Here is a 27,540-nt window from a genome sequence, read left to right on the forward strand (position 1 = left end):
TGTTCACCGCCACTTAAAATCCATCTTTAGTTAGTTAGTTAGTTAGTTAGTTTATTTATTTCGGTCATGATTTACAAAAACAAAACAGTTGAGCATACAAAATATTTTCAGCAGAATCATTTGACCGAAAAGGTTTGGGCTGAAGCCGAAGCTTATTATGCTTATTATTATCTTTAATAGAAGACATTATAAAATTATTCTGTTATCATTCCTGTTTTGGGGGATTCCACCCATTTTGTGTGGCAACCCATGTGTCAAAGGCCTCCCCTCACTGATATGCAGCCACGGCCATTCGTGTTAATTTGCTAGTTCCTTTTGTTTTTGATATGCAAATCGCCATAGCAGTATTTGATTGGTTTTTTTGTTTTGTTGGAAGGTGTGTGTGGTGTCTCTCTGTCTCTATGTCTCTCCCTCTCTACATACATATACAATCATTGTATATGTAGTACATATGTATGCATGCATGCATGTGCACACAAGAAGTATAATGAATACTGTATAACAAAGACAAATGTACGTAAAAGCACAAGACAGTCAGACATTAGCATTCAGTAGGCATAGTCAAGTAACATTCAGAGACATGAATCTGTTGTATGAAAGTTTAGTTTATAAAGATTTTTCAAAACGGTTACAATGGCAGCAGTAAAACGTGGAGGCACTAGTTGGTTTCTTTAACGTTTAGAATGGCATTCTAAAGTTGAGTGACATGGTCATGGGTCATACAACAAATGATATAAATTAAAATATATGAAATAAATAAAGTTTCAGAAAAAGACTTGGAGCTCATCACCAACAATGCTATAGCAGGCCATAGAAGTTAAGGGTTTTAAAGTAAGCAGAATTTCAGGGCTTAGTACCCCCATGAGTATGCGTGAAATGGATGTAAAGTCAAGTCAACAGCAGGTCTATACTGGATAAAACATTGATTAGATATCAATGAACCTTGATGCACATAGGCAAGTCAAGTCAATTTTATTAGGTAACCTCAATGTGCTTCACTATATACAATATGCACGCGCACACACGCACACAATTTCCGCTTACAGTATGACATGCCCAAAATAGGAATTAAAGTGGCTAAAAAGCATATTGATCATTTCTAAAAGGTAAAAGTATGTAAGTAACAACATAAATCAGACAGACATTCCTGTGGACAGGCAAATGTATCTATAATTTCTATATATTGATGCACAAGATTGGCAATTTGCATGTGGCAAACTGGCCAAGCTTCTGTATAGCATGTGAGCTCAAATTGTGACCTTATCTGAGTCTCCAAAGCCAAAGATTGTGGTAAGTGCAGTGTTTAGCTGTTTAGCTGATGTTAGATTGCCCTCTTGAGGAGAGAAGACCAAATCAACAACTGCTGGAAATAATCTGGAGTTGGACTATCCCGTTGTGTTAGAATGAAAAGAAAAGAAGTATCATCTACTCTGTCTCTTACACAATAATATTTCAAATGAAAGCAAAGCTAATTATGGAAAGGTTTGTAGTTATTTTAGGCCATTCAAATTTACTTGAACCTGTAATTGCCTACTTCAAAACACATTTGTTTTTGTCATTTATTCAGTTTGTATAAATTACATTTTAACATAATTTATTAAAATAAATGTTTAAGAATTGATTATTAAACCTTCATTATTGTCTTGTATCACAGTGTATCGACTTCCTCTGTGGTTTTTAAGTGTTTGCCACTGTGTGTGATTAAATGTATTCATCTTAATTGTACATTGGGTTGAAGCTTTTGCTGTACTAGACACACTTTCTACGCAGCTCACTACTGCATGGTCTAACAGCCAGATTTGTAATTTGTTTGATAATGGCATGGCCCAAATAGGAGCACCACGTTGAAACTTGAAAGTAGGTAAAAAATATATATTAGAATTCTCCTCTGTATTGGCCCGGACCACTGGCGTAGCAGTCCGGGCACCTAGGCTACAATGTAGCCTGACAGCACATCAGGAATTCTCCTCTGTATTGGAATTTGTGTGCACAAAGTAATGATATAGTAAATTAAAAGATAATTAACAACGTTTTGTATAATTGTATATGACAATAATGTGTTGTCACAAAATCCCACATCATCTGGATTCGTCTCATGGCACACGAGTGTATGCCTCAGTCGGCACACGGTTTGAGAACCACTGCTCTAAAACAGTAATGCATTTCTGACCCCACTCCCTGTCCTGTGTAAATAAAGAGCTACACCATTAAGAGCTTTGTTAGCCTCTAAAACAGTGTTTACATAACAGCCTAGAAGTTAGAGATATCATTGTCGGTTGGATTGAAAGAAGGCCATACTTTAACTTCGTAGTTGCCATTCCCTTGTTCAGTCACAACAGCCACTGTTTCCATCAAAATAACTTTTTTATTTAAATGAGCTGATGTACCTCTGAACACACCGAAACCCCAGGCAAAAACTTAAAATTATATTTTAAACAAATTAAAAGTTCCCATAAGGGGACTGTATGCCTAATTCTAGTCAGCAGGGGGCACCAGACTCCATGTTCTTCTCCCAATAATCCATCATTTGTGGGATGCTTGTTGTTGTGACAGCAATCACTTTTGAAAGACCACAGCGGGTCAGAGCAAAGAAAGGGTTGACGATGAACATAGACTTATCAGGGGGGTCCGTGGGGGAGATCCCCAGTCTTTTCAGGCACATCCCAAGGTAGGCATCTTCAATGTAGATGGGCTTAATTTGAGGGGCGACCCCCAGGATCTTTCCAGGGAGGTCAAGAGACATGACATAGCTCATACCCAGAGGATACGGGGGATACTCTGACTCTGGGACCACATCTTTTGGCATGTGGAACTTATTGTTGGGGTCTCTCAGAACAGGACTGTGCCACCACACCAAACCGGTCATGTAATTCTGTCGGGGAGTGCCGGGGTCCACCAGCAGCTTCACCAAGTTCCGGGTATTAAGGAACATGTCCGAGTCGATTTTCATGACGAAGGCGGCACTGGGACAGTGTGCGGTCAGCCACTCCAGCATCACCATGGTCTTGATGGTCAGGTTGCGGTAGCTGTCCTGGAAGTCACTCTGGATCAGGTCGTGGTGCAGGAGGCTCTCTCGCTTGAGGTTCTCCTGCAGCTGCAGTGCTCCTGCTCCACTGGGGAGGCCAATCAGGAAGAGAGTCCGAACGAGCTTACCTTCAACCGTTGTCTCTTTGCCCCACGTCTTCCGGACTGCGTCCCGAGCTGCCGCGTTACTAGGCGCCACCGGGACCATCAGGATAACAAAGGGGGTCTCGGCCTTACATACCTCTGTGTCGTCCATGACGAATTTGTAGTCCCGTGGATAGGCTACGTGATACGGACCAGGAGTGCCGAGACCGCCAGGGGACATGTCATGTTCCTTGGGCCCTACCCTGGTGTCTTCTGATTCAAGCTTAAAGTTGACATCCTTGGGCCCTACTACACTGGTGTCTTTTGATTCAAGCTTAAAGTTGACATCCGTGGGCCCTACTACCCTGGTGTCTTTTGATTCAAGCTTAAAGTTGACATCCTTGGGCCCTACTACCCTGGTGTCTTTTGATTTAAGCTTAAAGTTGACATAGACGAGGAAGAGGAGGACCACTGCTGCAACTAGGAGTCTTTTAAAACTCAGGTGTTTCCTCCACTTGTCCATGGAATCTGAATTGATCGAGAAAAACAGCATCATAGCCCATTAAAACCGGGAAAGCATATCTGTGTCATTTTAGTTTTTAGTTGTATACTGTATATAGCAACATACGTTTTCCAGAAAACTCTTAGCTGCGTTCACACGGGCAGATACAAAGATACATGCTACCTACTCATTTTCAATGGAAGCCAGCGACATGAAGATACAAAGCAACATCCCACGTTTGTAGCTGCTACAAAAGATACAAAGATACAAATTGAAGTTGATCTGGGTTCAACTTCCAGGTACAAAGATACAAAACTACAACAGTAGCTCCGATGAGCCATCGCTTGATGACGTCAATGGCCGTGTTGAGCAACACAGACAGAAAGCGACAGAGCGACAAATATGCTTTGTATCTGTGTATCTATCTTTGTATCTGCCCGTGTGAACGCAGCAGAACAGTGGTTTAGAACAGGTTGTCAAAAATAGCAGGTCATGTACAAGCTCAAAGCGCGCCACTTTGTTCCGCGCTGCAAGCTTTTACATAAGCTATTTTTTAACATTTTAGAAAAATCTTGAAAGTGTTTGATTTTTCTTTTTATAATTATGATTTTTTTTAACACAAATCTTCACTTGTGGGGGGGGTCCCTGGCCCAAAACATTTTCAGATGGGGGGTATATATACATTTGGATGTCCTTGACACGAAAAAGTTTGAGAGCCACTGATTTCGAAGGCATTTGTAAAATCAGCCTCAGGTCTTAATGGGATAGTCTAGAATCTAGAGTAGACTATCCCATTAAGACCCGAGGCTGATGAAAGTATCTAGACTCTAGATACTTTCATGTTCCTTTTTCAATAATGCAGTTTAAATAGACAATTTTGCAATACAAACAATATAATTATAGCATTAGAAACGCACAATGATGCCGTGATGCATAATCAAGTTCATGACTGTCCTGCAAATTCATGTAGCCTACAGATCAAGGTTCCAACCAATTCAATCCATCACAAGCATCTGTTATGCTTAAACTGTGTGTGGCTGTTTTTTGAAGCAATTTGAAACCCTTTCTTATTCATTTTAATATAGAGGCACACAAAATGCTTCATTTGACTGATTATAAAAGGTGGGCTCCTGTTTCATGGCCTGTTGTGAGTCTTGAACAATTATGGTTCAGCAGTTGTAGTAAAATGAGTAAAACAATCTCATCATCACATTGTACTAAAACATTTTAAAATCCTTGAAATTAAATGAAACGTAGCATATGGTTCACAATTTCATGGCTAATCTCATCTGATAAATAACAAAGATTCCAAATAGAGTTGCTGAAATTTAGATTATGCAGATCTGCCTGGAGAAAATATGTAGCTTCTGCTTTATTTTATTGCAATACCTATTGACAATATTTCAATGTAATTTTTTTCCAATATCATTCAGCCCTAGCTAACACGGAAACAATGTGACTGGAAACTCAAAGCTTGCATAACATTCAAACAGAAGCAGAGCTCAGGAATGTTCTGTTATTAAATATTATCTTGCTATTAATAAAAACACTCAGCACAGCTGAGAACACAGATCTTCTTTTGGATTATTTAATCAACAAACATGACTGCACACGTGACTACGATTCAATGCTTCATCAGAGTCCAAAACAAATAGCGCCCATTGATTAAATAATGTACTGTATAAAGGCAGATCTGTGTGCTCCAGTGTCTTTATCCAGGTTAGACCTTCTACAGTGAAGTTAACCGGTGTTTTTTATTGAATGCAAGTAAACTGGGACATTTGGGAAGTGTGCATGGGAGAGAACCGGGCCCTTTTGGGTAGTGTGCATGGGAGAGAACCGGGCCCTTTTGGGTAGTGTGGATGGGAGAGAATTTGGCCCTTTGCAAAGTGGGCCCGGGGGAGAACAAACATTACGTTTATTTAATTATGTATAGTTAAGCCTAATTATATCTATGACTCTGTCTTATTAAAATATTAAAGGTGCTGTATGTGATATGTCAAAATCCTCTGGCGATCAGGCTGGATATGTTTTATAAGTGTTAAATGGCTCTATATTCTGATAGTAATCATTGCTATAGTGTTCGGTAACAGGGGGTATCCCCATCTCTCCAGCTCATTAGTTAATAGACATTTTCACTTCAGGTCAGGATACCAATTTCATGCCTGAAAATGTATTTTCTGTTAACTGAAGAGCTAGGGGGATAGGAGACCTGCACAAACATTCTATTAGCATATTACAGCTTTAGCTTTTTAAGTTTAATTCTAGGCATACATGATGTGAGTGATCCACTGCTTCTGCTTTCCATGTTAGCTATAAAGACTAAAATATGCTGCCACAGAAAAGAAATAACATGTATATATAGGCCTATGTAGTGCATATATATACTGTATGTTTGTCAATACAATGGTTCTCTCAAGACAAGAGCACCGGCACCGGGGCTTCTGAAGAAGCAGGCTGAGGCGAGAGTTTGTCTCTATCAGTGGTGTGAAGTAACTAAGTACATTTACTAAGTACTGTACTTACGTACAATTTTGAGGTATTTTTTAACTTTACCCAAGTATTTTCAATTTTCAGTACTTTTACTTCTACTCCACTACAATTATTTGACAACATTAGTAAATAGTTACTTTGTAAAACATATATGAACCAGTTCAGAGTCAGACCTATAATATGCTTTGGCTATTTTCAAAGGATTTTATACATTTGGAAACTTCTGAAATGGCATTGAGCATTATGAGTAATTTTACTTTTAGTACTTAAATATATTTTGATGCCAGAACTTTTGCACTTTTACTCAAGTACATTTTGAACAGAGCTACTTTTACTTGAAACAGCGTATTTCTACATTGCAGTATTGATACTTTTACGTAAGTAAACAATGTGAGTACTTTTACCACCACTGCTCCTGCCACCAGAACAGAGAAGAGATTATGACCAAGGAAATCATGGGTCTGAAACCTTTCTGCTTACCTGTGGATCACTTTGTGATGCTGTTTTGTTCACGCTGTTTAAAAATGACCTCATTTATTTATTCACTGTCTGTCCAGATTGAAATACAATGCATAGCCATTAGCTTAGCTAGTAACACTACACACAGCCTTCACGCTGAACAGCTATTGTCTACACACTCGTCTACACTGCCCTCGGCCACCTGTAATCATAGGCCCCGCCCACAGGTTGAGCACTCCTTTTTTCCACTGGGATCAGTGTTGCCAGATTTTGTGAGAGGAATAAGCAACCATGTCTAGGAAAACAAGCCCTACCAGGTGATATGGGCACTTTAAACCATCGGCTATTTGAAAATAGCCGATCTACAAGCTAACAACGCGTCACGATGCGACGGGGTTGTGAGCTTGTAGATCGGACATTTTCATAAACTCTTGCAATGAAATGTCGAATATTTGGAATGTGTTTTGAAACATCAACACAAATGCTCCCTGTGGCGCAAAACATTTTCATGAAAATATTTGAGAACCACCGGTTTAAATAATAATCAAAACAAGCCTAAATAAGCAATTTCACTTCAGAAACAAGCCCAACAAACCACAACCCGCAACTACCAATTTGTACAAGCAACTTTACAGAAAACGAAATCCAAAGTAGCTTATAATAAGCCGACATGGCAACACTGCTACTGGGCTCAATTCGCTTTGCCGGTTCGGAATAGGGCATAGCAGTGGCGGCCATTTTCTGGTTCCACTTCAAAATACTCAATGCATTTTTCCCATTGACATTTCCAAAAATATTTATATCAATTAATTTAAGGCTAGAATCAAGCCATCCAGGGTCCTGGTGAATCATGACCATAAAACGTTTGATTCTGTGAAAAAACCTTTTTGAAAACGGCAAAACTAAGGGTATTTATTAAATATAGTATATCATATAATTAAATATAAAATACAATAAAATCTCAGAAAAAAAAATTTATGGTCCTGATTCACCAGGACCCTGGATGGCTTGATTCTAGGCTTACGTTAATTGATATAAATATTTTTGGAAATGTCAATGGGAAAAATGCATTGAGTATTTTGAAGTGGAACCAGAAAATGGCCGCCACTGCTATGCCCTATACGGAAAGTTTCAGAAACCGTGCGTGCATGTGTGTGTGTGTGTGTGTGGTTGTTATTTGATGGCGCCCTTAAGGCCTTTGCACACAGGGTGCGATTGGTCAATCAGTTTTTACCGCATGCGAATCGCACGAATCGAACTGGGTTCGATTGAAAAAAAAACGCATTGCCGCATCGCATCGCCGCATCGCATCGCCGCATCGCATCGCCGCACAGGGTGTGCATGAGGGTCACCAGAGATTTCGACCCAGGACAATTCGCCCAGCCGCGAATTTGAGTCAGCTCGACCCAAATTGACCGGGTCGAATTATCTGTGTAACCCCTAGAGGGTAGTAGAGTACAAGGTGACGGTGGTGAGGTCCTGAAGGTACAAGGTGACGGTGAGGTCACCTGGAGGCGCTCGGGCACGACTCCTTGGCCTCAAGGTCTGCTGATTCGGCGCGCCTCCGTCATGGTCCAAAACTATACTTTATCGGCGGGAAAAAAAATCAATGTACATATTATTATTATTATGTCTCTGTCTCTCTCTCTCTCTCTCTCTCTCTCTCTCTCTCTCTCTCTCTCTCTCTCTCTCTCTCTCTCTCTGTCTCTCTCTGTCTCTCTCTCTCGCGGTCCGGGTCGAAATGTCAGGTCCAAGCGGGTCGAAAGCGGGTCGAATCGTCCTGGGTCGAATTCTCTGGTGACCTGCATGAGGTCATTGAGAACCATGTGTGTATTAAAAAAATGATATTGTCCGTTTTTTTCGTGCGGAAAATCGCACCCTGTCTGCAAAGGCCTTAACTCTGTCTATTATGGTAGCCTATTGTATTGTGTTGCACAACTTGTACATGGCTTACGGTACACTCAGGATGTGACGTCATCACGTTCTCAGTGAGCGCGCCAGATCATTCCAGAGGGAAAAGTGTAAACACAGCTGAGCGTTTGTATGCGCTACTACTAATAAATATGCCAGCAGGCTAAAGATACTAAAAGAGTTACTTTGCTTATTCTCCATTATGCATGGACACTGTGCACCACAGCTCGAATGCTCGACAGAGGCATTTTGTTAAAAACATTTGTTTTGCTAAATTAGACCTGCGCTATAACAGGCCAATGTGAAAAGGGTGGCATTTGTTCCTCAACATAGTGTGAATGTGCGTGCAAAGTTTGATCGCAATCGGACAGTGCATTCAGGATTTGCGGAATTTTGTTCAAAAACAAACCACTATGCAAACTTTAGATGTCAATCTTAGCCAATCAGGATGGAATATGAAAAATTAAACAGATCCGTCTTGATCACATGACTATAGAGATCATGTGTACCGATTTGTGTGAAATTTGAATAAAATGGGAAGGAGTGGGCCTAGTTTTTTGGGCGCTATAAAAGGCAGATGTGAAAAATGCAGGGCAAAGGTTTTTCCTTGACCTCTAGGGAGTGAGCATACAAAGTTTTACACAGATTGGTTCAGTTATAGGTAAAAACACGAATCGGCCTGTTATAGCGCCACCATGAGGCTGATTTGAAAATTTTCAAATGGCGTTTCTTCCTCGGCCTAATGGGAATGTGCGTGCAAAATGTTCTGCCAGGTATCAGGGTGAAATAATACTATAATAATGTAATATAAATAATGATAACCCTTTTATTACACATATCCTGAACGCAAACCTGAAAATGGAAGAAATAGAAAAGACCACAACTTTTGAAGGACACAACCAGAGACAAATAAAACCCAAGGAATTAATTAAAGTGGTTATTATTAAGATTCAAGGACATCTTGACTCTTATTAGGCTACAGGACAAAAACAGCACCTAAAAAGCTGAGCCGAAATGATCACACATATTTCAGTTTTTACTAAATACTTTCTCTTATCTAACTGCATTTTCTTAATCCTTGAAGTGTGTTTTTTAAGATTCTGCCATGATGTGCCAGACTGAAATAATATAATGTCCCACTGGTTCATTTTTTTAACCCTATGTTAACACTTATCCTACCTAAACCCAAAAAGGGAAACATAGCAAATATTTGGAAGTATACAACATACAAATTAACACAATTTGCATACTCAAGGAATTCATTACGGGGCCAAGCAGGGACGTGCACAGATAGACTCTAGGTGGTGCTAGAGCACCTGCCCTTTGCCCTCTTGACCAGAAGTGCCCTTTTGAAGAAAAAAAAAGAAGAAAAAAAAGTTTTATTTTTTTTTATTTTTTTTTACAATATGTAGCCCATGGTGACATCGATCAATTCTGGATTAAAAACTTCTAATATATTAACAATTCCCCAAAATGTGCATTGCAATTTTCTTCTCACACTACTAGGGCAGCTGGCGGTTCCGCGCGCCGCGCAAGGTGCCCTTTTTTTTTTACTTGAGCACCTGCCCCTCAAAATGTCTGTGCACGCCACTGGGGCCAAGCTCTGCAGAGCAAGGCTCCGTTTGGTCAAGGCCCTTTTCGTTCAGTTTCGTTCCCATCAGGTGGATCTAAATAATCTCTGCTTCTTAAAAAAGATCTATTGGTAGTAAGAAACAAAAAGTTCTCCATCTGCTTTCCTGCAGTATTTTTATAATCAGTGTTTGAAGTCGGTACTATTTCTTACTAGGCGTAGTAATATTTAGTGTGGTTGCCCTAACAGGGCAACCAGACTATTTTGTCCCGCTACTCCTCCCACAGTTTTTGCGCCACACACTTGTGCCATATGTCAAAATGACCGGCTTCATCGGGAATCGTGTGCGTGTATTTTGCTAAGAGAGAGAAGTTGTATAATTTAGTTGATATTCATTTATTAGTGAATTCATTTTCCCCATTGAGAAAATGCAAAAACATTTATATATATATATATATATATATATATATAATTGAGCCCAAGGCTGGGAGGCATTCACTCCTTTTGTTAAGAAGACTAAAGGTGTTGGTTATTTTGTTCAGATCAAGGATATTGACACTTATGTGTGAATTCCATGCTGCTAGTTTTGCAGCATGGAATTCACACATAAGTCATAACATCTATTTACCTTCTCATGGACACTATGGTACATACATAAACACCACATGTCTTTTATAATTATGGCAAAACAAACCTGTAAAAATGTCATGCATCTACAGTCAGAATGTATAAACATGTTTGATCTCAGTGATAACTCAGACATCTTTACATCTTTGACAGCTAATACACCAGATGTTGTTGTGGTTGATGAGGTGTCTGTATTAGAGATAGCCTGCACCTTTGACTCTAGCCTAGAGGAAGCCTTTATGACCAAGGTCATCAGAGGACAGTGTTACTGGAGGAGACAGGAAGTTCCAGCTAAACTAGTTTTTTGTTCGTCTACGTAGCTTCAATAGGTGTGGTTTCCATTAAAGCATGCCGATGGGACAAAGGAAAAAGACTTGAGTGTCAAAACAGATAATTATAGAGTAATTCATGAAGGGCACGGCATGATCTAAACTAAAGGAATGCAATGTCACAATAGTTTGATTCAATGGTGCCTAACTTTGATGAGAGTTGAGGAGGAGGTCTCATGGTGAGGCTGTGGATCAAGGGTTTCCATGGATTATGCTTGTTGAGTGTTATTATAATTGAGTTGTTATTGTTATTATTGGACACTTTGAAACACTTTCTCTCAAAAAAAAAATTATAGAAAAAAAAGAAAAAGAAAAAAGTGCCACGGACATAGAGTTTCATGCATGGACGTCCTTCCTAGGTATTTTAGGAAAAAGGTTTGGTGATGCAGGGCTGCAAGACATACTCATTGAGTCTGAAGTTGGTGACCCAGAATCCATCAATGGTGTGATCAGTGTCATCCACAGGAGATGCAGTCTGCACTTTCATATTTTGTCATATTTGTATACTATTTTGCTGCTGTTGCACTGTCTGACAATGTCACACCAACATTTCTCTGTTCATACCTGTGAGTGACACAGAAGGCCTGATCTGGGGGGTGGGTGGGGGGTTGATGTACAAATGACACATGCTGTGACACACTGTTTTTGTCATTATTCCAATCTAGGGGGGCGTGGTACTGTAGCATTTTTGATTGATTTTCAGCCATTTTGGGCCAAGGTGTGCTGCTTTTTTTTTTGTGATTTTTTAAATGTATGAAACATAAGCTTTTAGCTAAATGTACTATGTGTATGTTTCATTGTGCTGGGTGCCAATCACTTCCGTAGAAGTGTTTTCTTTAACAAATTTGCTACATTTCATGATCTAAATTCAAATATGAGTATACTAAGGCACCAATACTTGTTTCAGATGTTAAGTAGGGTGACCATACGTCCTCTTTTACCCGGACATGTCCTCTTTTGGGGTGCTGTCCGGCCTGTCCGGGCGGGGTTTATAAAATCCTTCAAATGTCCGGTGTTTTGGGATTATTTAATTTTTTTTACAATGAAAGCGCTAACTATGGTACTTCCGTAACCCCGCTTTTGTAAATTGCGAACGAGTTGTTCACATTGTTAGTGTTGCCATGTCCGAATATTTACCGCAACTTCAAAAACAAAGATTTGCTTCTTTTTCTGGCTTGTTTTGGAGGAATGTTTCCTTATTTCTCTCACGAGACTTGGCAACACAGCTGCTGACAGGCTGGAGGCACACGTGACCAAACACACACACACACACACACAGTGCCACACACTCACACAGACACACACTGAACAGCATACATCGCGCTCAGCGCTGCCTGTCATTCATTGCTCCCTGACTGAGAAAAGTTACACAGACAGAGGCGGAGAAAATGCCGAAACGCAAATGCAACTTCACAGATGAAATGCGCAAAAAGTACCCGTGTTTTCGTACGGGTCGTGACAAATGTGAAGCAGAGTGTACTGTTTGCAAAACTTAACATGAAATATTATAGAGCATATTTGTATGAGAGTGATTATTTTGTTATCTACCTCTCTTTTCTTTTTGTTTAAATGTTGAGGCATTATTTATATTTTTTACATTAGCCATAGGAGACATTATTTTGAAGAATGAGCTATAACATTGAAGAACAGGCTACTTCTCTATTTTCTTTTGTTTAATTAACAGGTTTTGAGGCATTTTTTACATTTTTACATTATAGACATGAGAGAGAGGTTATTTTGAATAATGGGGTACCTCACTTGTTCTAAGATAAGACTTGTTGAGATTGAGATGTTATTTTATTTTGTTAAAAAGCTGAATTATTAAGCTGTGATTATTTTGTTATCTGAAACAAACAGAGGAGACATGCTTTAAATAAATAAATATATTATTTATAAAGCAATATTTTTCAGTACCTCAAAGAGGCCCAGAATTAACCGAATTAACCGAATTAAGGTACCAAAAAAAAAAGTTACAAATCCGGGGGAAAACCGCAAAAAGAATTGTGCGCGTGCATTCGTTCGGTGTCCTCTTTTTGGGAATTCAGAATATGGTCACCCTATGTTAAGTATATGTATTTATGACATTTGAAAAAGATTTTGTTGCCAAATTCAATATAACACATTTTACAAGCAAAAACAGTAGCACAAGATTTTCGTTTTTTGATTATTCACTTTTATATACATTTCTGGCTTGTGAAAAAATACTGCAGGATATTGTGCGGAAACCTTTTAACCCAAAGTACACAAGGGTATTGTCTATGCAAAAATGCATTGAAAAAGTAGATCCAAGACGTGGGAACGAAAATCATTTTCTAGGCACTTTTTGGTGGGTCACCACACGGCCTATTTGTTATTGGCATTATTCTGTTTTTTCTTCTTCTTCTGACGTTTTCGCCAGTTCTGGCTTAACCGTGCATACGCTTTTTACGAAACTCGGCCATATGGTAGATGGTCATGAAAAACGATCCAAGAAATAATTCTCACACTCATTCGTCAAAGGGTGGCGCTATAGCACTCAATTGAAAATGCCAACTTTGAACAGGTAGAACTCATGCCCTGTTTGACCTACAGCCATGAAACTTGTATACACATATGCGTCTCCTCATGCTGAACAACTTTCACACTCTGACTTTTGTCCTCTGACCTTTAGATCTCCCACCATTTTGAATTATATGAAAAACAGTCATTGGCTCTTAAAAGCTTCATTCTTTCACTTATGGAAAATCCGCCACTAACGTTTTGTCGGCAGAGGTCCAAAGTTCATGTGTTAAAGGTTTCGTGCAGATTACTCAAAAATCACAGGAGGAGATAGATTTTAACTATTGCAGTTTTATGAAAATTATTCATCTGCCCCTAACACATACATGCAGACTCACATTTCTTTGAAACTTTGCAGAAATGTAGAGGGTCATTCCAAATATCACTGAAACCAATTGGCCAAAGTGGGGCGCTATAGCAATTTTTTGAAAATTAACAGGCATAAGTCATGCCTCGTTTGGCCGAAAGTCGTGAAACTTGCTTACACTTGTGCCTTGACTCATGAGGAACACATGTATCACTTTGACCAGTAAGCTCCGCCCTTAGATTTTCCGCAATTTTGAGCAGTTTGAAAAACACTTAAACCCAGGATTTTTCTGCTATTTGCGTGAAACTGTATCATTTGTGTGAGCTCCTTTTTGATCAGTTCAGGTCTGTCGGTCCAATGGCTTCTCTCTTGCCGGTTCAAGGCTCACTTCATGCAGACTTCATTTAAAGTGCATTGCAAACAACATGACTGTATCAATGAATACATGTGCAATTGTTAAAGATAACATGAAATGCTTATTTAAGAGTATGTTTTTTCAATGTATGACATACTTCATTGTGAAAATAGCCGATCTACAATCTCAAAACTTTTCAGATAGCAACGTTTTGTGAGCTTGTAGATCAGTCTTCTATGTTTCTATGGCTTATTGTGCATATTACTTATCATTGCTTCTTTCTTTCTTTCTGCATTCACTGGCCCCGTAGTATTGCTGCTTGCAGCTATATTTAAAATTGGTATTATTAAGATTCAAGCATATCTTGACACTATTTTAGGGCAAAAAGTGAAAGAAACTGAGCTAAGAATGTTCAGATTACATCTATATTTGTCAATTTACTAAATACTTGTGTGCGTCAGTCATTGATCATTCTAAATATGCTCCTCGTTGACTTACATTATACATTGAAACAGCTCTCAAAGTCACTCTTTTAGCATGTAAACGAACATAAACAAAGTTGATTCAGACAATATAGAGCATCACCAAACCCAGTACTGTTTGTTTTTTTTATAAAACTTCCTGTTGATTTCGCTATTTTTATTAGGAAGAAAACCCAGACTGGATCCGCGGATCTGGATCCAGATCTTCAAATAAAAGTAAAATGAACAGGAAGTTGTCATTTTTATTTAAAAAAAAAAACAGTAATGGTTTTGGTGATGTTCTATATTGTCTGAATCAGCTTTGTTTGTATAAGTTTATGTGCTAAAAGAGTGACTTTGAGAGCTGTTTCATTGTGCAATGTAAGTCAATGAGGAGGAGCAATTATGTTTGATTTCTTGTCTACCTTTGGAGTTACATCATGGCAAGGTAACTACACAACCCAAACCTCTACCAAAGGGGTCTTGCCCTTTAAAACTTTCCTTCCATTTGGGGATCAACAGCACCATCATCATCCATAGTCTCTAATGTCGTCATAGCCAGTGCAGTGCACGTTTGATTACCTCATTAATAAATGACATGACCTGCCATAGTGAAACATGTTTAACAACTCTTATTAACTTGTAGTGTGGTGAAGTAAGTATGTACATTTTATTTGTATAACACTTAGTTCTCACAGAGATAACTCACAGTGCTATATCAAGTGCTATACAACAGAAATAAAAACACAGCATGAAACATTCAAATGATTAAAAACAACAAAAACACACACAAAAAATCTAAGACATTCCACAAGTGGTTCTTAAAAATGTCCACAGAGGCCGCAGCTCTCAAGACCTGTGGAGGGGGTGCTGCCCACAGAGGAGCTCGGAGGGGGGAGCAGTTTAGGGATTAAGTGTCTTGCTCCCGGACATTTTGACACTTAAGCCCTATTTACAAAAAATGAAAATAGAAGCTCTACAAGCTCACAATGCATCACAGTGAGCTTGTAGAGCTGCTATCTTCACTATTATTTATATTGTATTTACATTTCTGGGGAAAAAAGGAAATTCTTGTAAAGTGTCTACATTTAAATACAGCATGCTTTGATATTAAAAAGAAAATGTACTTTTGAATACTTTCATTTGTGGTTGAGTAATGTTTCACCAGGAGTATTTATACTTTGACTCAAGTACTGGGCTTTAGTACTTTGGTCCACCACTGCCAGTAGAGCCTCATTTTGAAGCATATAGTGATGTCCAATTGTCCAGGACCCTTCATTTGGGCTGTATTCTTGACAAATACCTGATAGGTGAAAGCATGGCTACAAAGGTGATCAAAAGAGTTAACCAGAGAACCAGATTTATGGGCAGAGTTTCCTCTTTTATCAGCAAGGAGGCCCTCAGGACCCTTTCAGGGGCCCTGATCTTGTGTGCACCTCTTGGTACTCCATAACATCTCGATGTCACTGTCTGAAGACTAAGCTACAGCTTCAAACCTCCCAAAACAAACTGATTCGGCTACTCCTCGGACTGGGGCCCATGACCCACCTTTCTCCCACCCATTTTTCCAGCCTAGGCTGGCTCAGAGTAGAAGACAGGGTTAGACAAAAAAATATGGGGTTGGTCTTCAAAATGGTAAAGCAAATTTGCCCGATATGCCCCCTATCCCTGCATATCTGAGTAAATACCTCCAAAAAGTTAGCGACACCCACAGTCACAAAACTAGAGGGAGCGTTAACAACGATCTGGTACCACCCACCCATAAAACAAACATGGGCAAATTCTCCTTCTACAGCACTGCCACCCAGGTTTGGAATAGTGTAACCCCATCCCTCAAAAAGTGCAGTTCGCTGGGCTCATTCAAAACAGCCCTGAAAACTCACCTTTCAGGAGGCCAAAAAAGGAGGTATACTATTTTTCCCGTTAGACAGACGACCCCCCCCCCTTTCTTTGTACATATAGCTTTATTTTTATTTTTTCCCTGCTTTTGCACATAGTGCTATCTTTTTCTGTATTTTTGTATTGATATTTGAACTGTTGTGCCACTATATATGACTATGAATTGAATACCAATGACCTCATTGGAAACAAGACCGCAAGGACTTTTTGAACAGACCTTTTAGACAATGTATTTTAAATGTAACTGTTCTTTTTTACATTTTTACCTAATAAAATATTCAACCAATCAATCAATCAATGACCTGCTACAACAATATCATGTGCCCAGCAGGACCCTAAGGTCAGCTGTCCAGAGTCTATTGGTCATTCCTCGTACCAGGTTGGGCGGCCATAGTTGAATGGTTAGAGAGCCCACCTGGGAAGCCTAAGGTTCGAAGTGTCCCTGAACAAGACACTTAACCCCTAAGTGCTCCCCCCTCCGCATTCACCCACGAGATGAAGAAAGATAATAAAAAAGATAAGAAAATGTATGGAATGTCCTTCCACAGGTCTTGATAGCTGGAACGAAAAACGGTAAGCCTTTGTGGATTTTTTTAGAGCCACTTACAAACATCACTGTTTAAACAAGCATTTGTGGAATGTCTTCCATTTTTAGTTTTTTTGTTGTTTTTAAGCTGGAGGAGGCTGAGGGGGCAGAGGAGGAGTTCCCCCGCGGGACGAAAAAAGGTCAAAAACACATTTAAACACATCTTAAAATACACACTCCAAGGATTATGAGAAAATAGTCGTCAAGAAAACTATCAACAAGTATTTAGTAAAAAGAGAAATATAGATGTAATCTGAACATTGTTGGCTCAGTTTTTTGTTTTTTTGCACTAAAATAGAGTCAAGATATGCTTAATGATACCAATTTTAATACGTTCCTCGAGTCCAAATTGAATATGTGTTTGTTTGTTTGTATGTTGTATACTTCCAGATATTTGCCTTTTTGGGTGTAAAATAGGCTTAAATTTTAACCCTGTGGGACATTATTTCAGTCTGGTACATGGCAGAATCTTAAATACACACGTCAAGGATTAAGAAAATGCAGTTGGTAAGAACTATTTAGTAAAAACAGAAATATATGATATGAACATTTTCAGCTCAGTTTTTTGGTGCTTTTTTTTATTTGATTTGATTTGATTTATTTGAAAAGCCAAAACCACATGGTCACCGCAGTTCGAGGATTACACAAGAAAGTCCTGAGACTTATTTCCGTTGAGGTCCTCTTACAATTAACAGTCAATACGTTAAAATACATTACAGTACAAAACATGTAACTAACGTCACACTACAAAGACACAAGTAACATACACAGTACAGCCACAGTACACATTACATGTTACGCAACAAAACAAAAACATTAGACATACACAGTACATGCATACAAACAATACAAGAACACAAGTAACATACACAGTACACATATACAAACAAGTGCTACCTTATCTTTCCTAGTCTAAAGACCCTCTATAGGGGAACCTTTTCTAATAGACATGATTTAGTTTTCTGCTTAAAAGTCCTCAGATTGGTTGTCAGTTTGACACTGTTTTCGAGGTCATTCCACTGTGTGGCTCCTATGTACAGTAAGTAAATGATTCTCTGCCAACTTTACTTTTAAAAGCCGGATGGCTCACATCAACTGGCTCTGGTGAAAAAATGGTGTACTTCGCTTCTCTGAATAAAACATGTCACTGTTTTTGTCCTGTAGCCTAATATAGAGTCAAGATGTGCTTGAATCTTAATAATAACCACTTTATTCCTTGGGTCCAAATTGTATGGGATTTATTGTCTCTGGAAGTTTCCAGGAAGTTATGGGCGTGTGGCTCCTGGATTCTGACAGTCCAATGTTGGCAGCCCTGCAATTATGGCCTGATGATTCTGGTTTTACTTATGGATCTAGGCTGGCATCTATCCACAAGTTTCCTAGGACGTTGTGGGCATCACTTCCTGTCGATTTCATTGGATATCATCAGAGGTGGACAAAGTACTCGGCCCCAGTACTTGAGTAAGAGTACAGATACTCTTGGTCAAATTTACTCCACTACAATTAAAAGTAGCTCAGTCAAAATGTTTCTCAAGTAAGAGTAAAAAATCTTTGCTTTACCAATGCAACTCCTTGCAACTGTCATTGGGGATAATGGTTGCAAGTAGTTGCAAGTAGTTGCATGTTCTAAGGAGTTGCATAGCGAATCATTGGTGTGGATGTGGAGTGGGCTTAAAAGTACTCAGTACTTTACAGCCTTCCTAGTACTCGAGTAAAAGTAAAATATTTGTCTTGGAAATGTACTCAAGTAAGAGTATTAAGTATCAAAAAAATGTAATACTCAAGTAAAGTACAAATCCTCAGAAGCTGTACTCAAGTAAAGTACTCAAGTACATTTACTCTGTTACTGTCCACCTCTGGATATCATTGGATTTCATTGGATTTCATTTGATCAAATCGACAGGAAGTGATGCCCACAACGCCCTAGGAAACTTGTGGTAGCTGTCCATATAGGTCCAAATTAATCACATGCACAGAATTACTTCAAATGATTACGAATATCCAGTTATAAATTGGTCATTGTAACCTACCTGGTGTATGTAATTCTATGAGCAACAAAAACACACTTGAAAGAGGATATCTCTGTGTTGGAAATTGGGATAATACATCTCTCCAATATGCCTAATGCCTGTTGAAGTTTTGCTTAATTGTTCAACCACCATCGTTAAGACGCTGAATAGATTTGACTGGGTCGTTCACTTGCTGTGCGTTGATGGCTTGTACTCAGTACTTTATAGTCTTCCTAGAAATATACTTGAGTAAAAGTAAAATATTTGTCTTGGAAATGTACTCAAGTAAGAGTAATACGTATCAAAAAAATCTAATACTCAAGTAAAGTACAGATCCTCAGAATCTGTACTCAAGTACAGTACTCAAGTACATTTACTCCGTTACTGTCCACCACTGACCACTGTTCTGCTGTACTAAAAAGGTATATAAAAAACGGACTATTTTATCAATTCAAAATTGCATGACCCTCCCTTTGATTCAAAGTCAAATTAGCTTACCCTCCCATGGACTAAAATCCCCCATTTTCCTCCAGGGACCCCCTTCTGTAAATTTCGACTGGTCCCTAATGCAAACTTTAGATGTCAATCTTAGCCAATCAGGATGGAATATGAAAAATTCGTCTTGATCACATGACTATAGAGATCATGTGTACCGATTTGTGTGAAATTTGAATAAAATGGGAAGGAGTAGTATATATATATATTTTTTTTTACATAAGTCGGCCTCCTGGTGGCGCTATAAAAGGCAGATGTGAAAAATGCAGGGCAAAGGTTTTTCCTTGACCTCTAGGGAGTGAGCATACAAAGTTTTACACAGATCGGTGCAGTTATAGGTAAAAACACGATTTGAAAATTTTCAAATGGCATTTCTTCCTCCGCCTAATGGGAATGTGCGTGCAATTTTACGGAGATTGCATGCCGTGTTCATGATTTGAGGCATTTTGTTCAAAACGGAGCACTCCTGAAAACTTTGGAAGACATTTTTAGCCAATCAGGATGGAATATGAAAAATCTGTATTGTTTAATGACTATATAAATTTCGGCCTTTCGGCCTGGCGGAGACAATAAAACCTGACGAAACAGTTGTGTGCATTTGCGCAAGATGAGGGTAAAGGAAACATTCAGTCCTGGGCAGTAGTCCAAGTATATTCCATGTTTGGGATTTCAATAATTGACAACTATAATAATACTCCACAATCATAATTCATGGAAATCCTCCATCCACAGCCTAGGACCTCCTCCAACCTAAAAGTTAACTCACGTCTGATCAAAGTTAGGTGCCTTCACATTAAACTATTGTGACACTGCATTTAAAATCATGGCATGCCCTTCATTAATCACTGATCATGTACATATCTTTTTTGTCTCTCAGATGTCCTTGTTCCTTGTTCCTTGTTCCTTGTTCCAGTGTTCCAGTGTTCCATTGGCATTTTATCCTTGACGTTTCCATGAGAAGCATTTACAAATCTAATAAATCAAAAACAAATCAAGTGTAGCTTGTAGGGTGTGTCTTTTTTCATTGTTACATGTGCATGCCTTTGGACTTTCTCATCAACAGAGAATACCTGATCACCTTAATGGAATGCTACGGTACCTTGCCAAACCAAACCAAATGGTTTAGCTTGTAGAACTTGATCTCCTTCTGTCCTCAAGTAACACTGTCTTTTGAAAAGCCAGCAATCTCTATATTAGCCATATGATGTATAATAAGCACCCACTCACCTTTGCAGCTAAGTGGGCCTTTTGAGGTTGAAGCACTGTCTGTACTGATGAGACTCAATTATTATTATCCAAAATAATTAGGATACATTTTTTGGGTGGTTAAGTGGCTCAGTAGTTAATGCAGACATACTACTGTTTTAAAATGTGCAGCACATTGGAATAGACCCTATGACACATTAGGAGTCCATTAGTATACATTTAGGGCTAGGCCACTGTGTTTTTGGTAAGATGATTATTTTGCATGTCCGTGGCAAAAATGAAATATTAATGAAAATGTCCATCACAAGCTGCCATGGTGATGACCCCTGACTTCAGTCTAAATTTCCAGTTTGCTAATTCAATCACTTCACAACTACTACTACTACTTTTGTATTTAAAACTTGAAATTTCTCTAAATATTATAACGTTCACGACAGCCTAAGTACAAATACATATTTTTTTACTCTCTTGGTGTTTTGTTGTAGGGGATTATCTGGCACGTGTATCTGTTATGAAAGAGAAATTGTATCATGAGTGAAACGGCTAGTCCTTGGGAAACCAAAAAGCTACCTAGGCCAGGCCTACATCTAAATGAGTTGCCATATTTAAATTTCCTTACAGATTACAAATTCCTTGCATTACAAATCAATCCTAAGGGCGCGCTCCCACCAAGAGTTGGCTGGCCGCTGTTAAACGCAGGTTGTGCGCGGCCACAGTTTTTTGCAGCCAGCGGATTCTAAAAAACGGGAGTGTCGCGCCTGTCACTCACTTTTAGGAGCCTCCCCGTAGCGTAGACCGCCTGTGCCTGCTGCCTTGAGCACCATGTTGCTTCCTGAGTCTTGAGACGGTCCGCCTTCGACTCACCCGATTGGACAGAGGGAGAAAATCTGCGCCTGCCTCCAGCAGTTTTATGCTTAGTCGCGGAGAGCAGATAAACGCAAGGTCTGCGCGAGAGGCGGAAAAATCTGCTCTTGCGTGAATCAACGCATTTGCATTGACAATGCATTGGCAGATTCTGCAAACAGCGGCCAGCCAACTCTTGGTGGGAGCGCGCCCTTATGAGCTATATGTTTCTGGGATTCAGAGTAGCTGAAACTCCACAAGATATTCCTCTACACTTATTTAGTGAGAACATCGCTCCTCCTGCTGAGAGCATCTCAGCACTAGAATCCCAGCCCCACCCGCCCCCTTGCCTTCAACTCCCTAGTGATGGTCCATTTTGAAACCTTGGGCCGTCAACCTTTACGTTCTAGAGTGTGGAGCACAGAAGCTGTGCTCCAATTAGAAGGCCGAACGTGCCATCCACTGTTTTTGATATACTGAATGCTAAAGATAAGAACGTCAGAATTCTCCAGGCGCTCAACCGAACGCTTGTTTGCATGCAGACCTAGATGTGGAGCGAATTGCCTTCGTAATATATCAGGTCGTATATTGTTTTATCATTGAATCTGCTGTTCTTGTAATTCACATTTCAATAGAGGGAACTTCCCATGTAATCAATAAATTGCCCTTTTAACTGGTTGATTATGTTCTCTGTATTGTCGTCTATAAACTGGACTTTAGGGTTTTATTGAACAAAGAGTGACAGGTCTGTTACGGCACATCACTAGGAAAACGCTGTCCGGATCAGAGCACTGAGCAGTAAATAGAAACCAGGCTTCAGAGAGCTGTGAGGTTTGGGGGATTTATCATTGCCTCAGCCATGCATGTGTATAATCCAAAATCCTTGCCATTTAAGTAGGCTACATGCAATTTAGCTTCTCCTTAGACCTCCCTATAACACACCCATATGCATTCCCTCTTTACTTTGTGTTAGTTAAAGCTCCATTATGATTGTTTTAGTCGAATAAAATGTTATTTTGTCCCATCTGTAATGTAGAGTAGCCTTCGATACAATAGGCCTATAACTGAGGTTGTTGTATTTGGTCTCCCTGCTCTTATATTGAGACATTTAGATATTGTTAGACACAACCTTTGACAAAATCCTGTTTACTGTTATACTGTTCCGTGTCCTGTTTGGACACGGAAGGATTCTGACACGTTCTCAGTATTTCAGCTGGAGTCTCCTGGGGTAAACAGCTTTATGAACTGGTTAAACAGGTTTGCTGCACTTCCTCATGTTTGCCCTTGGCTTGGAACCATGATACACTTGTTTGAGTATAGTGATGCAAGAATGTTAATCATGCACTCATTGACCACTTAAACCCTAAATACTTATTTGAACCACCTCTTAAAAGTATGGTATTCTCTGTCTTATATACCTCTCTAAAGCCTGATATATAGTCTCTTTACTGTGACTGTAAAGCTGATACTTCTCTATAGGATACTCTGTGGCTTCTAGGAAAATGTTTAAGAACTATCTTCTGCTAACAAATGGAAGTTTTGCTGTAGGCTGTTTCAGTTGGGCTTTTTTATGACACTTTGTAGCTTTGTAGCGCCATGCACCATGCACCTGACCAACAGGTCTCTCAGGTGGCAGTAGCCTTATAGGCCAGTGGTTCTCAAACCTTTTTATTTCAAGGACCTCCGTCGGAGTTACAAACCTGGAAGGATCCAGTTGGAACCCCCTCAAGGAACACTTTGAGAACCGCTGCTATAGGCCAAATACGCTGTTTACACTTCACAATGTCCAGTGTTTGGTAAAGTGCACTTTACCAAAGTTGTTTTAAGTTCAGTCAGATAACTTGTGTAGATTGTAAAACATTGTCATTTCAATGTAAAAGCAGGTGAGCCAGTTATGGCAGTGACACATTACTCCCTAATTAAAAGACAACCATTTCAGGGTAGGGAGAAAGCAAATATAGTTACACCACGTGACAGAATCTATGAATGAAAATATATTGACAGGATACATGAGTCACTCAGGATGCATGAGTTTACTCAGAAACAGAATGTGTTTCACTAAAATGTCTACAGTATATAAGTATAGAGAGTGAGTCACAGTTATGTTATGTTTTAGCACAGAATACGTTAGCCGCAAGTGAACTGAGCTAGCTGGAAGCTTAGAATCACTAGCAAAGGGTTCACAATTCACAATGATTATATACTGTGTTGGAACGAGAATAAATAAAGATCAAATTGACACACTGTACACGACACGTGATACAGAATTACAACAAAGTATAATACAATATAGTCAAATGCCATTCAATTGAATTTATTGCAAAAGGTTCTCACTTGTTCACAGGTCATACATAAAAATAAAATCCCACATCTCATGGAAATCCCATCTCATGGAAAAGTGCAACGAATATCAGCTTTGGTTTAGTATACAATGTGCATCAGTCAGACACCTGCCTTCCAGAATGTAGAGTCCAGGTGGGGTATTGCGAGCAGGATTCCTTCATTAGCCAGGTCACTTTTAAAATAGTTTGCAAAAACTTCCCTGAACATTTGTTAATAAATACCAATAATCAAATTCAGATTCAAAACATAAAGAATTAGAGCCAAATGTTTTGAGCTAGCAATACAGCTTCACGGAATACCCCTGAGATACAAATAATAAATAAATAATAGTTGTAAACAAAGATCCCACAGCGGTCCCACAACGATCCCTCTAACCAGGGCTGGTTAGAGGGAGTTCATTAGAGAAGCAATGATGAAATAAATAAAAACAAACAAACAGTCCTTTCATGGCAACACATTCTTTGTAGTTTCAGTTGTTAACTACACAAAAAATGGCACACGCAAAATAAATAATCACTATAGGCTACAATACAAATGTGTTACCTTGGCTTAAGGCTCAATACAGGTAATGTTCCCTCCCTGAACAAGAATGGGTGGGTACAGACAAAGCTATGGGAAGGAAGGAGAGAGAGAGAGAGAGAGAGAGAGAGAGAGAGAGAGAGAGAGAGAGAGAGAGAGAGAGAGAGAGAGTGACAGATACACAAAGAGGGGTAAAGTTCAGTCATTGTCATGAGGTGTGTGGCTGAAGAATGCACCTGCATGCATCCCCATCCCCCATACAAATATGAATGTAGTTGAACTAGTCAAACCTATGTTCTCTGAAACCAGCCCTTTGCCCTACAACTCGTAGCGACCTGTGCAGTTAAGTAAGAAATCAATGTGAACTAAAATGACCCTGTTCCTTCCTCTCATCTGCCGACTATAAGCCGAAGTAAGAATATAGAAATATAAAATATATAATATAAAAATAGAAGACTTCAAATCTGCGCTTGGACTGACCGTGTTAGCATAATGTAGGAACTATATCTTTATTCTATAAAAGGATGAAAAGGAATTCATGAGAATGAAATCTCAATGCATTTGAGTGAGTGAGTGAGCGAGCGAGCGAGCGTGCGTGCGTGCGTGCGTGCGTGCGTGTGTGTGTCTGTGTCCCTGGCCCATATATCATTATGAAATCATAGTGCTGAAGTCATAGACTGGACTCCAAGTACTTTGATAAATCATGTACAATCTGTCACAGTAATAGGGTCATACATCTCTCACCCATGAATGGATACATGGACTGTGGGTGAATGTTGTCTTAACAAGGTGGTCCAGGTTTCTTCAAATCTGTCCAGTAGTTCAACAGCTGCTGTGGGGAGCCAAGAATATAGGTAATGATTTGAGAGTATTCACAACGATTGTATGCTGTGTTATAAGCCTTAAACTGGGAGGGATTTGGAGGCGAGCTCGGTGAAAGTCCCAGCTTTTTCATGCACGTGCCAATATAGGCATCCTCTATATTAAAGGGCTTGATTTCCTTTGAGATCTCCACATATTTCGCAGGGAGGTCATTGGAGAACACATAGCCCATGCCCAGCGTGTAGGTTGGATAGGTGTCCGCTGGGTACATCTCTTTAGAGACGTACCACTTGGAGTACTCGGAGTCCCTTGAGCGGACGACCGGTCTGTTCCACATCAACATCCCTGTCAGGTAGTTCTGCTTGGGGATATCAGGCAATTGCAACATGCTCACTAGATTGTCAATGTTCAGGAACATGTCTGAATCTATCTTCATAGCATATTGTGCCTTGGAGCAGTGTGTGGCTAGCCAGTCCATGATCACCATAGTCTTGATGGTTAAATTGAGATAAGTGTCCATGAAGTCACTCTGGATCAGGTCATGGTACTGCAGGTTCTCCTGTCTGACTTCCTCCTGCCACAGCTCGGCATTTGCTCCCCCTGGTAGACCAAGCATGAAAAGAGTCTTAACTAGCTCACCATGAACCCGGGACTCATTACCCCATGTCCTCCGTATGGCATTCCGAGCTGCCACTTCAGCAGGTGCAACCGGAACCATCAGAACCAGGAAAGGGGTCTCGGTCTTACAGGCCGTTGTATCATCCATGATGTAATGGTAGTTAGGTGCATAGGCTAAGTGGTACTGAAATGGTGGATATGTACCATTAGGAAAGCTCTCCCACCAGTCCATAGAGTTGTTGTTTCGAGCGTAATAGAGCAACAGCAGGGAAAACACCCCAAGTAGGAGCAGGAGTTTGAATCCAGTACGAATTGAAGATTTTCTCTGGCGGTATAGGGACTCCACAACATGACTGTATGACAAAACAAGGGGGAAAATGGCATTAACGGCATTATAACGAACATAGTCTGTGAGCCAGTATAGGGTTGGTTGGTACCATCTGAGGGGAATAATGCTCATATGGATTTGTGGCCAGGTATACATCTCTAAAGTTAGAAATAACCCACTGAGCATTTTTCGGGCTATTAGACGTCTAAAATACGTCTAAGGGCTAGGCTAAAACGGGGTTATAATTGGTCTAACAGTGAAAGTTTTTTAGCGGTCTAGGCTTAGCCTAGACGTTGATTAGCTGTTTTTTAAGCGTCTATTTATAGACCGTCTATATTATAGACGTTGAAATGATATATGATTATAGACGCTTAAAAAACAGTTAATCAACGTCTAGGCTAAGCCTAGACCGCTAAAAAACTTTCACTGTTAGACCAATTATAACCCAGTTTTAGACGGAGGTCTAATAGACGACTATGGCTCAGTGGGCGCATTGCACGACACGCTGTCAGGCTACAATGAGCCAAGGTGCGCTGACCGCTACGCCAGCGGTCCAGGCCAATCACAATTTCAATATTTTGCTGTGCCCCTGGATTCTAGAGTTTAATTATGTTAGTGTCCCAGTACTTTTTGCAACAGCAAGATCACATATGACAAGATAGGCAATTCTAACTTCTGGTTAATCTAATCTACGACTAGCAGTTTGTTTTCAACATCATTACATTATACAGATATACGCCTGTGAAGCAAGTCAAAATCCTCACCTTTTCTGTTCCGTCCCACCACCAGAACCATTCCCTTCCTCCTCCATACTATTCTTCCTGCCCCCAGCAGACGCTAGGCCTGTATGAGGGCATCAATCGTTAGTCAAAGTGTTGTATGTGTTCCCTTGGCTTAAGGCTCAATACAGGTATGTTCCTTCCCTGGACAAGATTGTCATGAGGGGTGTGGCTGAAGAATGCACCTGCCCCTAATCCCCCATCCACGGACTCATGCGTACATTAGTACATAGTGCTATCTTTTTCTGTATTTTTGTATTGATATTTGAACTGTGGTGCCACTATATATGACTATGATTTGAATATCAAGGACCTCATTGGAAACAAGACCGCAAGGACTTTTTGAACAGACCTTTTAGACAAAGTATTTTAAATGTAACTGTGCTTTTTTACATTTTTGCCTAATAAAATGTTCAACCAATCAATCAATCAA

At 39.7% G+C, this 27,540-nt stretch overlaps 1 protein-coding gene across 3 annotated transcripts; it reads right to left on the reverse strand.

The window, feature by feature from the left end:
- Nucleotides 1-599: 599 nt before the first annotated feature.
- On the reverse strand, nucleotides 600-27,227 carry LOC308096354 (beta-1,3-galactosyltransferase 2-like). Of its 3 annotated transcripts, none has more exons than XM_080443773.1 (2): nucleotides 27,093-27,210; nucleotides 600-3,636 (listed from the first exon to the last, which is right to left on the reverse strand). In XM_080443773.1, the coding sequence occupies exons 1-2, from the start codon at nucleotides 27,121-27,123 to the stop codon at nucleotides 2,480-2,482; spliced, it is 1,188 nt and encodes a 395-aa protein (XP_080299899.1). In that variant the 5' UTR covers nucleotides 27,124-27,210; the 3' UTR covers nucleotides 600-2,479. The 3 variants fall into 3 exon arrangements, with proteins under 3 accessions (XP_080299899.1, XP_080299900.1, XP_080299901.1); XM_080443774.1 differs by lacking the exon at nucleotides 27,093-27,210 and adding an exon at nucleotides 6,584-6,733; XM_080443775.1 differs by lacking the exon at nucleotides 600-3,636 and adding an exon at nucleotides 23,858-26,353 and having other exon boundaries at nucleotides 27,093-27,227.
- Between the last annotated feature and the right edge of the window lie 313 nt (nucleotides 27,228-27,540).

The sequence above is a fragment of the Gymnoscopelus braueri genome (assembly GCF_963280865.1).
Source record: "Gymnoscopelus braueri genome assembly, chromosome: 2".
Lineage (NCBI taxonomy): Eukaryota > Metazoa > Chordata > Actinopteri > Myctophiformes > Myctophidae > Gymnoscopelus > Gymnoscopelus braueri.

What these genes read in the sequence shown, in the direction of transcription:
- LOC308096354 (XM_080443773.1), bottom strand. Translation starts at nt 27,123, where the DNA reads ATGGTTCTGGTGGTGGGACGGAACAGAAAAG. An exon ending in GGTGGGACGGAACAGAAAAG is followed by an intron (nt 3,637 to 27,092) that starts GTGAGGATTTTG and finishes CGATCAATTCAG; the next exon opens with ATTCCATGGACAAGTGGAGG.